This window comes from Lepisma saccharinum, chromosome 17 (assembly GCF_977018435.1).
Source record: "Lepisma saccharinum chromosome 17, izLepSacc3.1, whole genome shotgun sequence".
Lineage (NCBI taxonomy): Eukaryota > Metazoa > Arthropoda > Insecta > Zygentoma > Lepismatidae > Lepisma > Lepisma saccharinum.
Window position 1 is genome coordinate 38,946,508 of NC_139245.1, and position 16,200 is coordinate 38,962,707.

General features: G+C 40.4%; 1 protein-coding gene across 1 annotated transcript in view; it reads right to left on the bottom strand.

Annotated features, from left to right (window-relative positions):
- Positions 1 to 13,678, bottom strand: part of LOC146001273 (metabotropic glycine receptor) — a 981,963-nt gene extending 968,285 nt beyond the window's left edge. Inside the window, exon 1 of the mRNA XM_083138577.1 lies at positions 13,210 to 13,678. Within this exon, the coding sequence (XP_082994703.1) occupies positions 13,210 to 13,678 (469 nt within the window). The remainder of the gene's footprint in view (positions 1 to 13,209) is intronic.
- Positions 13,679 to 16,200: the final 2,522 nt, after the last annotated feature.

Below are 16,200 nucleotides of genomic sequence, written 5' to 3' on the forward strand. Positions count from 1 at the left end.
CCAAAAAAAGTGTTTATATATGTGCAGTGACGTTCTAAACACATTTTATGCATTCGAAAAGACGAAATAATGTGAATTTGGCATGAAATGATAATTGTTGCCTTTTCCGGGAATTTCAACATATTTCGTGTTTAAAAAAACGAAGAATGCGCAAAAATTGTGTTCTAGGCGTCCCACGCCTTGGCTTTGCGGTCTAATGCTACGGGACGTGCGCAGGTTCGAGCGTGATTAGAATTTCTCTCCTGAGATTTCGGCCTGTGTACGGGACCGGTGGCAACCGTCATATATATATATATATATATATATATATATATATATATATATATATATATATACATACGCATATATGATGCGCACGTTTTCCAAATTTTTTTCCGAGAAAGAGTATGGCGAGTGTTATACATTGAATAATTCCCATAGCTCCATGAAATCACATGTAAATTGATGTTTCGCACGATTTTTCCACCATCTATCATAACTTTCCGCGTCTACGAGCAAAATTGGTGAGTTTTGGCGGGGGATCGAGTACGCATCTACCGTCACACGGGAGCCGTAACATCGATATTCGAAGTGGTGGGGTTTTGGCGGATATCGAGTGCGCGGCTACCATCACATAAGAACAGGAAGATTTGTATTTGTCGCGCGACAAGTGAAGGAATGTAACTTCCTCAAAAATCATTTGCAATGTATGAAATTGTCACAAATAGGCATAGGCCATAGGACCTGCAAATTAAAATACTAGTTTAATAATGAAAGTATGATTTTCGATGTGTTTCGCAGAAAAGTGTGCTACAATAAAATCGCGAATTTTGCGAAAAATAACACCGAACAATCGAGGTCCCTAGACATTATCTACTACTTTCACGATACTATTTGAATACTCTGTTTCGAGATAGCACCTCTTTTCTGGTCTTCAGCTGAAAAACTTTCTTTTTAACTGCGGAGGCACATTCGGATACCACTTCAAACCGTAGATGCTGTCCTGATAAAGAAGGGCTTGATCTGTATTTTCTTTATTTAGAGTAGCTTTTCTACCACTTTTGATTAATAGCGGCGATGGGGATGTGTGATGATTACATGAAGTTAATGAGGGACACTCCCGTTTAGGTCGGGACTTAAACGGTGAAATAGGCGAATGGGCTGGCTAATGTGGACTTGAAGCAAACTTCTTTTGTCTACCTCAAATCACAGGGATATTAAGATTTTATGATTGATTGGTTTGATTTATATTTCTTCGCCTTTCTGCAACTTTTGGTTAATCATGAAGGTGAGGATGAGTGATGATATGATGAAATTGATGAAGGGACACTCACAAAGAACACCCATGCCCAGGCCAGGTATCGAACCCGTGACCCTCGTAGTGCGCTGTGCTAGCCACTCCTTCACGGACGTCGGCTCAGGATTTGTAAGGCATTTGCCACTTGCAGCATCCTTTACTTGGACTGGCACGAGAAAACCACTTCCTCCAACGAATTGGTTTCCTCGTTTTCCTCCCTTATTTACGACTGCTAGAGGAAGATAATCCAAGTTGAGACGGAAGTAGAGGGCGGGAGATTGCGTCTATCACATCCAGATGGGATTTGCTTAATTGCTGCGACTGAAGGGAAAGGAAGATGCTCGCAGCCGATACCGGAGGATGTCAAATTGCTTTACAGGGGGCGCTAACAACGTGAGGATAGTTTGATAGTGCCATTAAGGAGGAGATGATTCTCGTCGTCTGTAATTGCTGAGCGCGCTGGCGTCTTTCTACCTGCCACAATACGGAATTCGAAAAGGAGCAGCTTAAGAGTCCTACAGGCAAGAAAGGTTTTAAGCTCTTTCATAAAATGTGCGCTCCAGCAAGAAGCTAGGACGTTATGAGTAATTGAACGGCAGAAGTTTCTTAATTGCTTGATTGATTTTTTATCAACGCAGCACATTAGCATGCAATGTTAATTGTAAAAAGCAGGCTTGAATATGCTTCCAGTATATGGTCACCAATGTACAAATATCATGAAAATGCCGTAGAGAGAATACAGAAGAAATTTATGAGATATTTTTATATTATATAAAATATAATAAGCCACTGCAACAGAATGTGACATGAAAAGTTTTGTTACAAGAATTTAATTTTAAGAGCCTTTGTAATAGGCGGGATATGCTATATCAATTATACTTGTATAAAACTGTATATTGGACAATAGTTATTTTCTCAGTCAACTGCAATTCAATACGAGGAAAAATAATTTACGTGGGTGGAATTTACTCATTCCTAAACACCTAAAACTCAGAAATATAAGAACAGTCCATTAAGTAGAATGTGTGATTTGTATAATAAGCTTTCAATTAATAACAGAGCTTAGATTTATCATTGCCTTTCTAACTTTACAAAATATTGATTGAATCAAAAGTATAATAACAAATATATTTTAATTATCCTGGTAGAACTATCTTATCTTTTAGTTTATTCAACAATTATGTACAAATAATATATTCAATATGTGTAATTATAACTAATTACAACTAATTTGTACTTGAATGGTGTAATTCAACTGAAAAATACCGATTGTTTAAGTTGATTATTTGCGATTATGTACGAATTAATTACTTGTACTATCGGTCTATGTATGTTTGTATGTATGCTAATTGCATTTGTTCTGTTTAGGATTTTTTTGTGTGTGTATGTGTGTTTATAAACTTACATTTTTTGAGATTGCTTATCTGCCTTCTGTAATTTGAGGATTTACCTCTGGTGAGGCAGTAATTGAATAAATAAATAAATTATTTATTGTCTAGTGCTTTACTACACTTATTCTACCACTATGTTTCGAGAGAGCACGGTATGCATACCATACATCCCTAGGTTAACAGGAAAGATAAGTAGAATTGGTTCAAAATTACAACGTAGGACATTATTCAGCAGTAAGAAGACACTAAGAAGCATACTATCAAACACCAAACCAGAGAAACCCCATAGAAGCTAGCAAAAACTGCATTCACAACATATAATGTGAATGCCTACATAGGAGAATCAGGACGCCCTCTCCAGAAAAGGATAGATAAACACAAGTAGTACACACGCAAAGGCGAAACAGATATACCCTGTCCCAGCTACCTGTAGAGCAGGGCCGCGCATAGCAGCAGAGAAGGAGAAGGGAAATCGAGTGGTGAAAGCGCAGCGTTGCCAACCGTACGGTCCTGATCGTACATGTACGGAAATTTCTAGACCTTAGTCCGTACGCTAAATGCACGGCTTGTCAAAATTTGTACGTGCATTCTTATCCCTAATATTTTCCTAAGAAATTCTTAAACAAAGCGTACGAACCTGGAGACAAAAATGCGGCCCGCTTGCCATGTGCGTACGGTAGTATATTTTTCAAACGTTTGCAACGCTGACAGTGAAGTAGGGAAAGCTGGTAACTCCAGTCTCTCATTACGCAATCCAGTTTCTGTCAATGTTCATTGGTGGAGCCGTCTCGAATCACTACTTGCGCAGAGACTTGTTCTCGTTCGCCTGGTCTACAGTTAGCTGGTACGGGGCTTAGGTCAAAAACATCTGAACACGCATTGGAGTGAATCACATAGAATTCAGTGGTGCAACGTAACAATACTACAGAAAGAACCAAATTGGAAACTAAGGAAAATCATAGAAGCAGCCTTCAAAGCAATGGTCCAAAACCCTACAAGTCATCCCAATGTAGAATTCAAGCACATATGGTCCCCTTTCATAAAAAAGTATAAATAGTAGCATAAATGAAGGAAAAATTAGTACAGAATTCTTGAGGGCGTCGTGAAGTAGTTGATTAAAGCAACGGATTTGTACTAAAATCCACAGGTCTTTCGTAGGTTCGATTCCCACCACCAGCAAAAGAAATGTCACCTAAAGAGGTGCTCTACTGAAACGTTGTGTTAGAATAAGTGTAGTTTAAAGCACTAACAATGGAAAATGTCCAATTAACATTGCATGCTACGGTAGAACCATTGTCACTAACATTCAGAGATCAGAATATTTTTCCCGTCAAAACTTACTTGATTTGATACGATTTTTGTTATTTAGCGTCGTTTTGCTGAAATTGTTGGCTAATCGCGACGATGAGGATGAGTAACGATGTGATGAAATTGATGAACGAACGCTCACAAAGGATGCCCAGGACTGGATTCGAACCCGAGACCCCTGGATGCAATACTACAATAAGCCCCTTGACTAAACAAAATTGAAGGCAGACCCATAAAAAGAAAAGAAGATATGTCTGTTAAAAACTTCCTTGCTCTAAACTAAAAGTACACTTCCTCTGGGGACTAAAGTCTCGTTACCTAAGTTAAAAACTGACGCTGGAAAGGGGCACTCAGCAGCAGAGGTGGTCATTTAGGTTCAACCTCCCTCACCCTCACACGCCCTCACATGTCTTCGGAGAGTGAGGTCTGCCCTCATGAGGGTCGCCCTCCGGAGGGTGACCCTCTCTGCTCAGCACACATAAGGACAAACGCAGGAAAACACAACCCCAGAAAGGATTATCCTAGCAGTGGGTTCAGTCGCCAGAGCAACGTTGGCCAGCTGAAGGTCTTGAGAACCGCTGTTCTAGGTTGCTTTAAGTTTAAAGAAGTGCGGATTAAATTTATCATCGAAAATTATTTGCCTATATCTGGTGTGACGCAAGTTGTTACACGATTGTTAGAAGAAACCAGTAACATTAGTTTGTACATCGACATATATGGTTGTGTCCTAATTGCGAACAGTCCTAGTTGCGAACAACGCCCAAATCGTCCTAATTGCGAACACATAAAAGTGAGAAATAATTTCATGTTGTAATTGCGAACACATGAAACTGAAAAACCTGTTTTCAAAAACAGATAAGGTAGTGACGTAGAGAGACAACTGGTTTGACTAACAACCTGCTTTGTAAATCCCTCCAAGGTCATTTCACCCTTTCAGTCTGTCGACGTAATCTGACTTTCAGTCGTGTGTTAATGACTCGAAAACCCCTTGGTGCCTTACGTGATGTGATACTGCTTTAACAGGAAGCTCCGGACAAATAATGTAGTGGAGGGATGGAACCGCAAAATCAACAGTGAGCTAGGTAGTCCACATCCGAGAGTTTAAAGCTTAAAGGCTGAGACAGGAAAGTCTAATGGGATGACTCTTAGGATGGAAATGAGCCTGGAAGATGTAAAACGGAAGAAATAAATGTGTTTTTTGTTTTTTGGCAAAGAGCACTGACAAGTATAAGGAGATTGGTTGTATTCCGAAATATTTAAGAACAGTGTCATATATTCTGAAATTTGAATTTGAAATTTAGGTAAAGTTAATAATTGTATTATTAAATGACGGAGCTCTTTTCAGTTAAGAAGTGTGCAATACGTATTCCTTTAAAAAATAGGCCACACTTTTATTATTAAATTATATATACACCGTGTCCATAAATATACTGTCATACTTTAAAGTGGTATTACGTCGCTTTGGATAATCGTATTTAAATTAAATTGGTGACATTTGAAAGAAAAACTAAAATATTTTTGTGCATGTCAACAATGGACACCAATATCAACAATGGACAACAATGAACGAGATCAAACATAGAAACTGAAATAAATTCACTCCTGACAACAATGGACGATGCGGGTTCATTGTTGGATATTTAGCAGGCAGGCAGGTTACATGTGAATGTTTTCCTTCAAAATTATGTTGTTATTACAGAAGATTTAAGAACGTAGTTGGTGTGTTTTAGAATATCATTACACGCAGAGTTTGGTGAACGTGGATCGTGGCTGCATACGTCATCAAAGGAAAGGCCATAGACTTGACGGTCTGTGACTTTTTCTTTATGGGGTTACATAAAAGATTGTGTCTATGTACCCCCATTGCCTCAAAACCTGCAAGAACTGCAAATTCGCATCACTTCTGGAATCCAGTCCATCCCTGTGGATATGTTGGAGCGTGTGTGGCATGAATGGGAATATCGCCTTGATGTCTGCAGGGCCACTCGTGGGGGCCACATTCAATGTCTATGAGTTGTAAAATAAAATATTTGAGTTTTTCTTTCAAATGTCACCAATTTCATTTAAATACGATTATCCAAAGCAACGTAATACCACTTTAAAGTATGACAGTGTATTTATGGACACGCTGTACTTTGGAGACTACTTTAATCATGTCGAATTTTCTATGATGCAACAAAACACTGACCAGTCTCAAATCTGGAACTGAGACCCTTTAAAAAAAATCGTTAAATAGACTCGGCAAATGTGAGAGAAAGTTGTATGTTTCAAGGCAGAAAAATGTGTTCGCGATTAGGACATAGTCCTTCGAGTATATTCCTGTTCAGGCAGCAAGTGTTCGCAATTAGGACTGTTCGCAACTAGGACTGTTCACAATTAGACGACACCGCATATGTTAATGAACATTAAAAGTCTTTAATTGGAATTGTTAACATGATAATGAAACACAGTAAATTCAATCTCTGCTCCCCATTAGGAAATTAACTACAAATCCCTTGGAGCCAACGCGGTTCATGGCGGACTTTATTTCTACCGTAATGAAACTTTTTTTAACAAGGTTGATGTGCTGAATTAATATTTCGATTTGTTTCCTCATGTGATTACCTATGTTTTATCTCTGTGTAATGATTTTTCTCTTTTATTTAGCGTTTCTTTTCTGCTACTTTTTGGCTAGTCGCGACGATGAGGATGAGTGGTGACTTGAAAGAACACTCACAAGAACACCCAGACCGGGATTCGAACCCGGAAACTTACGAGCCGGTGCAACGATTTTTCTTGCCGTCCACAGTTTTTCTGCTATTTTACAAAAATGATTCCAAAAAATTAAAATCTCAATTATCTTATTAAAAATACCGTTAATAATATGAATCAGCTATTTTAGAAACTAATTTCTATGTCTGAGAATCATGGAACATTTTTCTTAAACGCATCTTGAAACATTGTATAGAGATTCGGTATGGATTCGGTATGTTTTACGAGCTAAAATATATACTCCACTCTTTAGAATGTATGAATTAATATACTCAGGAAATTGTTTCACAATTAGTCAAAACTTGCAGAAATGCAAAGTAAAATAATTCTATCAGAAAATCGCAAAAAACAAAATCTGAAGACTATCCCTCAGATTTATACTATTTGCGAAAATATCCAGTAATCTTACAAAATGTAAGTATTTTGATCTTCATGCACAACAATAAGTCCAGTCAAGTTAGATCTCAACCTAGACATTCATAAGAATGAAACGAAACTTGATGGGATATGTAGTTCTACTTGTGTTGTATTTGTCATCAAAAGTCCCAAACAATCCCATGGAGTACTTCGGAGGAATGACGACATCAATATGGCGGCTATAAGAATTTGTAGTGTAATCTTTAAACGCGTATAACTTCACATAGAATAGAGATAGAGCCTTCGATTTTGCACTAAATTCAAGAGAACCAATTGGAACTTTCGTTCAATAAAGTACATTATCTGTATCAGACATTTTTTCAGCAATACATTAACAAACGTTGTAGAAAAATAGATTTTTCATCATCGGCTTTCAAGTTTTAGCGTAAATAGCCCAATAGTTACAAGAAGTACTGTGGTACTATGGAGCCGTGGTCGGAATAGCGTTTGACTGCAACGCCGGAGACCCTGGTGCGAATCCCGGTGTGGGTGATATAAGGTTGGAATTTTCCCAGCCTTGTAACCGCATAAAGCGGCTCTGGGGTTCACGCAGCCGCAAATAAAGAATGTATCGGGTCCTACCTCCGTATAACTCTGAATGTGCCTCATGGCATGGTGCAAAAAGTGCACGGGGAACTTGAACTTTACCTTATGGCACTATGGTACTATTGTACATTTCCTAGAATTGAAATTGTAGGTACATGTATTCTCGATCCACCCTGCTTTTCGAACATTTCCACGAACAAGGCTCAATTTGCACACTTCGCTTTTAACGTGAACTACGTCTCCTTTTCATCCATTCCTAGGAACATCTCGTTTAAGGGCAGTTTAATGTATTTCGCCCTTAACAAATTCAACGTTTTAGACATCCTTGGAAGAGAGTCTCCTCGCCTGCCTTAAGATGCTTCGCTTGAGCTGAAAGACGATGAAGTGTTTCTCCAGACGACTTCCAGGAATCGACCAGGGGATAATCTCCCTCGAGCCTCCGCCACCCATGACCTGCGAGACCATTCCCGACGCCACCAGAGTGGTGGGCGGAGATTACGCAAATGAGCATCACAAAGTTCAAATTCTCGTCCTAATGCGACATGGCTCGCTTCTTCTGCGTGGAGACCGCTTCAAGTGTGAAGAAGCAGGTCATACACGTTGGCGTATTTCAGCGAATTGTAGGAGATCTTTCCTCAATTGTGCCGTATGACACAGGAATAGGAACTTTTGTAGGGAGACCGCAAACAAAAGGACCTTCGGCCAAAAGCCATCGTGCATCTTCCCCTCCATCCGTTCAACTCGGGCCATAAGGAAGCTTGTTCCACTCTACCTCTCCATCCTCGCGCGAGTACGACGCACAGGACGTGCGGTTCTGCGCATGTTCTGTTGCCTGTGGTCGCAGTGTACCCAGCGGTGGCACAACTCCTGATATTTTTAGTTTTGTTTTGTGCAGCGAACAAATATTTTGCATATACAGGGTGTCTCATAAGTAATAGCGCAAACTTACACAGGTGAAAGTACACGATAATAGAAGCAAAAATGTCTCAGTAAACATGGGTCTGTAAACGAGCCGTTTTGGAGATAATTGCGAATGTGTGACTACAAGCCGCCACTGACATCATTGTTTGTAAACGTCTTCCTAGTTGGTAAAATGCTAATAATGTGTGCGAATGTATGGTTACAAGCCGTCATTGATTGCATTTTGTAAACACCGAGTGCATTATTCCTTGCGCGGTCCGAGGTTTGCTCTTTGTTTACAAAACATAACATTTCCGAGAGGTGGCGTTGTGATGAAACAGAACATTTCCGAAAGGGGGCGTTGTAATTAAAAAGAACATTTCCGAGTGGTGACGATGTATTCCTTGTTAAAGTAATTAGAATGTTCAATAAAAGCAATGAGATCTAATTACCAACTAGGACGACGTTTACAAACACTGAAGTCAGTGACTGCTTGTAAGCACACATTCGCACAGATTATTAGCATTTTATCAACTAGGACAACGTTTACAAACATGAAGTCAGTGGCGGCTTGTAACCACACATTCGCGATAATATCGAAAACGGCTCGTTTGCTGACCCATGTTTACTGAGACTTTTTTGTTTCTATTATCGAGTACTTTCACCTGTGTCAGTTTACGCTGTTTCTTTTGAAACACCCTGTATATGTTCTGATTAGTTCAAACTTTTCGGACTTTAAAATGCAACATGTCAATGAAAATCCAAATTTAAATTAATTTAATGATGGTGGCCTGAGGAAACTGCAAGATTTCTGTCTATCCAGTGGTTAACAACTATCTCCAACCTAATTTTATATTTATCGACAAGGCCAATCTACTTGGCGGAGTAGCTAGTACAGCTCCCTATGACGCCAGGATGCCGACTTCGAATCCGAGAATAGGTGTTCCTTGTGAGTGTCTTCATCAATTTCATCATATCATCACTCATCCTCATATTCGGTCGTATAAAGTGGGTACCTGGAGGAAACTCTGGGGGGTAAAGGCGGACAGGGGCATGGTGCTGATCGCATCACCCTATACGCCTTCATGACGTAGTGCAAAGCAGGGGAGCACTTTACTTTTTACTTTATATTTATCAACAAGCCTAGACAAAATCGAACTATTGCTCTTTATGATTGATTATGCCATAATTTACTTATTAATATGTTATTTCAAAGGTACATATTAACTAATACACAGAGTTTTGGAAAAATCAGAAAGGTACCGTATTAACGAGTAAAATTGTTGGAATCAGGCATTGACTTAAAAAAAATATTTTAAAAAATAATAATTTCCTGGGCCGCTGTCTCACGGCGGTTGAGAACCATTGACATAGGAGACCGGAGTTCGATTTCAGGGATGGAGATATGTGTCTCCATAATGCATCACTGGGGCTTACCCAGCCACTAATAGTTGAGTACCCCCTTTGGGGAGGGGGTAAAGGCAGCAGAGCATGATGCTGATTACATTACCTCCAATGTTGCCGAGATGGAAAATTAGTTTTTCTTTTTTAACTTGTTTTAGGTAAATTTTCCTTCACTGAACGCAAAGGGCCGAACGTTTTTTCTTAAGTAGGCTTAATACTGAACAAAACACATATACTCAAAGGAGAAAAATTTATTGTTATATAAAATGCCACAGTATTGTTTTGATAGTGAAATCGGTTAGTTGAGAAGCCAACATTCCCATTCGCCTTGAGAACTATATGGGGTAAAACTACATTTAATAATATTTTCAAAAGCTCTATTAGATTGATTAGAACTGCAACGTGAAGAGATATCCATAATCTAGAACTCACTGATCTATTTTCTGATACCCTTGAGCATTTTGACAGAATTGAAATAAATAAGCACCTTATGGGAAACTGCACCTAATGACCGTATGATTTGGTGGACATAGGAAATGTACAGGGTGGTCCAAGAGTCACGATCGTAAATTGACATAACACTATTATTGCGGAAGAAAATGCGGTAATCAATGCAGAAACTGTATTGAACTGAACAAGATACCTTAAACAATTAAACAGGACAAGAATACCTGTAAGATTATTGTAACTGCAGCTGTCAATGATCGAAATTCTCGGTATGCAAGCGGTCACTGGCGTCATGATCAACATAGTTTACTCCAAACACCACTCCTGCTCATGCAAGAATTCGATCTCGAGACTCCTGCCGCCATAGCGCGCAGTGCTAACCCCTCCGCCACGGAGGTCAACTGTCGTATGTTAAAAGTTCTTGCATGCATATGTAAGTATCGTATCAAGCAAAATCTGACATTTTCAATACAAGCATGACGGTAATTGAATAATTGCAACCCTTGCAAGGGAAGTAATTTTAACGTCAAGCCTCTTCTGTTTGCAAAATGATTGAAATATTCTTCCCTCCCCGTCACGCAAACGCTGCCCAAAGCACATGTTAACACGCCACGAAACGAAATGGCAAAGTGCCCTTTGCAAAGAGAAATGCACCCGCAATTCCTATTCATGCATCCAGAGTTGTTGCGTGCGACGCTGTGAAGCACGGTTCCTTCTCTCGACATCTAGGACAATGTAGGAACACGAAAAGAAAAGGATTATTTAGTTTACTTTCTATCTGCGAACTTTCCTCCATAGCGTTCGTGTTCTTCAGGAAGGATATGCCGACATCCATGCTGGAGTGGTGAGCACATCGCGCTACGATTCCAGAGGTCCCTTGTTCGAATCCCGCAGTCCGTTCTTTGTGAGTGTCCCCACGTCAATTTCATCCAGATCTTTGCGATTAGCCAACAGTGGAAGAAAAGCGAGGTTTATATGGAGTAATAAAAATTCAAATTCCGTTTATCCATGGAAGCATGTGAATGGGGATTTATTTAACAGAACTGACGACATTCGCAGACAAGGAAAAGACAAAGTATCCAGCTGTATAATAAATATTTAACAAAGCAGACGGGAGTTTCAATGATGGGCACTGCTTGACATGATGACACCTCTGTCGCTAATTGTCAGGCAAGGAAGCACGATGTTTAATTTATGGAGGTAGTAGAAATGCAAAGCGATTTGTCACTGGCGAAAAGTGAGACGTAAGGACCACTCCAGACAGAGAACACCGTTCCCTACGCATGAATAACGCACAAGGGTCGAGTCGAGGAAGTGGTTCAATACCTTTTAAACATGTACAACTCCCTTGACTCCACTTCCATCTTATCTCTGTCAGTCAGTTGCGAAATCAATCGCGTTGTATAAAATGATTACAAGGTCAACAATGACAACGTCTAATCTTCCGAAACATTACCATTTCACAACATTAGCTTAGCGGTTACAGTATTTGTCTTGCAATTTCGTAGCATTTCTGCGAACTTTCCGTGCCTAAGAAGCATATTCGATTCTTTTCGCATTTTGCCGTTTCAAACTACTCTATTTTGAAACGGAAATGGACAGTTAAGGAACGTTCATGCATACTCCATTCGTACATTGGCGTTTCGCAATTCTAACAAGCGCATCTAACGTCATAATTTAGTTCCTGTATTAATAAGCCATTCTGTGAAAGTTCGCTACCTAGAATATACGCAGCCGTCGAGGTTGCAAAATGTAAGTGCAGCGTATTAATAAATTAGAATCTCTAAGTGTTAGTCAACGTTCGATAACGACAGGGCGTTTCAAAAGTAAATTTGATTGCTCCTAGCAATAACCGTCAAAAATAAATAAATCAATATATACAAGTATTATCTACTCAGAAAGGAAGGTTTCCTTCATAAAACCAACTGTTATGGCATTCTCTCAAATTAATAAATAAGATAATCCTTCTCATTCATTATCGTGTGGCACATATACGTATGTGTGTGGAACGTACGTGTACAGGCAAACACGTAAACAGTTGTAGCTTGAAAACTAGTGGTTTTTCATGTAACCAACGTTGAAATATATGGGAATTTTTTTCTTAGCGAGCAACAGTACGCGACTAATGAAAGCAGAAGGATACAGACAATCCTGCTTGTTAATTTTGACTATTCATTATAATCAAAAATGAAAAAGGTTTTTACATCGGGTTTTCAACATTTTGAAGTCCCGTCCGTTGTATTTTCAATACTTTACTTGAAACAGGAAACTCCATAAATCGTTTATTACAGAACTTCAATTACGGGATAAGAATTTACATAGCAGGATCATAATTGTCGATTTGTAATGAAGGGGTCCCGGGATCGATACACGGTGGAGGCACATGCCACAGTGATTCGGATCCCACTTTAAACTGTAGGTCCAGTCCCAATTAGCCTCTCTGTACATAAAGTAGACTTAAAACAACAAATCAATCAATCAAGCAGGCAAGCAGGGTCATTATTTGAAGTTTTGTGACTGCTGGCATGTTGTTCGCATCTTGGCGAGTCTTATGGGTTAACCGAAAAAATATGAATTTTAGTGGCATATAATCTTAGATGTCAACACCGGCACTCCCACATTTTGTATGCAGACAGGCAAAGTGTACCTAAAACATTTTTTGTTGTAAATTATTGCACCTGGCAACATTAGCAAAGTATAGAGTTGTAGGAGCGTAGGATAAAGCCAAATCATGGTAACTATTTTAGGGAGGTATTATGATACACTTACCACGACTAAACTGATGGTAATCCTCGATGACCTTCTCAGCATTCTTCCTGGCAATATAAAACCACTCAGACGTGTTACTCAGGTACTTGTATTCCACTGCAAGATCCTTGACCAGTATCGGCCCCTCCGGCAAACGGTACGCATACGGACAGAACAGCAAGTAGTTCTTGTACTGGTACTCGTCGTAGCAGTTGCCGGCGGCGAATATGTCGTCGTCAAACTCGACCATGGAGAAGACCGAGGCGTGCAAGAGGTACTCGGAATCCATGACCTCGGGCTCTGCGTACTTCCACAGCCGGGTGAGCATGTTCGCCCTGTTCACGGCTACGTCAGCCTCTATCCGGAAGCGTTCCTGTGCGTACCTGTCCACGACACCTTCCCCCAGGTTGAGGTCCGTCCCCGCGCTGCAGTTCGCCCCGAGGAGTTGCTGGGATTCGACGATCCTCAAAAACCTCGTCACGACGTCCATGTCCTCTCGAGAACGTCGAGGATCGGCGTCGTCGAGACCGAAGACGGTTCCTCCGTCGCTATCGTTCGTCGGTGCACCACCGTCCTCGTCGTCGTCGTCGCTTCCGCTGCCTTCGAACACGTCACCGTACACATACTCCGTCGACACTTCCGCGCGGTTGGCCATCGTGATCGCCGGATCCCTATCCTCGTTCATTTTTTCCATTAGTGGCGCGGACGTACCCTCGACGGTGGTGGGTTTCTTTGTTGCGTGCACCTGTGCGTCTTCCGTCATTGTTGGCGTAGCCAGGGAGGAGGTTGTCTCAAGATTGGTAGGTGACAGGGTGACAGGTTCGGGGGTGGATTTTAAAGAAACGTCAGAAGGATTTAACTGTGTAAAATTCGAACCAAAGGACGGCAAAGATTGTCTTTCAACTTCCCATTCGCTACTTCTAAACTTCATTCCTTTACCCCCGCGGGAGAAATGAGTTCTTGATTTCCCATGACGTATGCCACCAACCCGAAAGCGAGCAGTCCTCGCATGGCTAAAGCCGTAATCAAAATCCTCATACTCCACACCACCATCTCTCGCTTCGTAGACAGAACCCTCGAAATCGTCATCGAATTCCGACGACTTAATACCACGCAACGCGTTGTATTCCCGCCCCTCCGCTAACGAGGAGCCAACGAGCATCGTAACAAAGGACATAATGAAAGTTCCGTGCCCCAGTGAGCCGTACATGTCCTCCGGATAAGGCGGGATCTGTTACGTAAGGTCATCCGCGACTAGGTCACCCACGACGAGAGATCGCATCACAAAGGCCGAACGGAATCTCGACACGCGACGAGTGCAACCGGCGGTCGAGCAACAACTGGTTCCGCGAGAGACGGTCGCTCTCCATGCCCGAGGACCGTGCGCCGATCGCAGTGGCATCTATCGGCCGCGAGCGGAAGTCGCCACATTGATTTCACGCCTTAATACTACTCGCACACGTTGGGAGGTAGTGAACGACTGACAATAATCCCCGCTCTTTACAAGTCTACTCTAGAGAGCGTATGGTATCTGTATGCTTAAGCTAGCTACAACATAATTGGACACAAATATTATTTAAATTTAGAAAATAAGTTTACGTCGGGGTGCTCATACTACCAACAAAAATTTGTGCAATAAAAACTGAATGAGTTAGGTTAGAAAAAATGTCTCACAACACTTTCACCGAATCTAATTATCCTTGAAGTTATTCAAAATTCGAAGTTTCATCGATTGATTGATTTGGTTTATTTTACTTCGCATTTCTGCCACTTGTGGCTAATCGAGAAGATGAGGATGATTGATAATATGATGAAGAGACACTCTCAATGAATACCCATGCTGGGACGCTTGGCGATCCCTGCTAAACGCTACGCCACAGAGGCTGGCAAAGTTTCTTTGCATCACTATTAGTAAAAAACAGTATTTCGTAATTACATAAATGCTATTTAAATATAGTAATGTAATTTTTAAAATATTTTAAAGCAAACCTACGGTATATTGAAGCTCGTAATTGGAATGGAATACTCACCCGCTAATATTGGTAAATATTTTGAGCAACTCTTAATTGTTACAATTTCCATGCATCGATATCTGTGGGAATCGGAAAGAATATCGGTATGGTTATCGCTTCAAAGTGGTATCGGAGCAGCCCTAGTAATTTCACGCCGGTTTTCTGTCACGTTTGGCTAATCGCGACGATGGAGATGAATGGTGATGTGGCATTAATAAAAGGGACAATCATAAACACACATGGACAACATAACACATTTCCTACAGAGGATGATCCTGGCTGTAGGTCCGGGCGCCAGAGTCTCGTTAGTTTCCAAAAGGCTGCCCAGAGCGGAATAACTGGTCTTCAAATTCTGAAGTAATGACTTAACGCTACTATCAAAAACAATGGTAAGCATTGTTTAAATTGAAGGTGACAAGTCAGGGAATTTACAGTCTTACTTCGTTACTAATGTTGTTAGAAGTTAATCAAATATTATCAATTCATCCAGTATGTAGAATAAAAAACGCTGAAACCATATATTACGCTAAATTCATCATTACAACTAGATTAACAGACATCGTTTCATTCGAATATAAGTTATTGCATGTAAAATCATCACTCTTATTTTCCGCGACTGGCGAAAAAAACTGAAAAACATACATTTTGCGGTTTCGCGTGTCAGTCTGGTTCAATAATGAATGCGTTCCACACGCTAAATGGTGACGAAAAGAGTCGGTTTTGGTTCGAATATTGTCTACGGAGAAAACTAAAAGCATTTTCGTGTTAATTGTATATATGTATTAATGCTTACCTGTTAAATGGCGCAATGGTTTGAAAGAATATCCTAACATTCTTATCGGAAAACAATCTACCTTTCTCGTTGTAACCTGACGTGCAGCATTATGGATTCCTTTTTAACTTCTCCAAAGCCTATTTCGTTGCACTTTATTCATTCTTAAGTGTCTAATTGGTTACAAAGTGCAACACCGAGTAGTCTATTTTCTTTATTTGGTGTCAC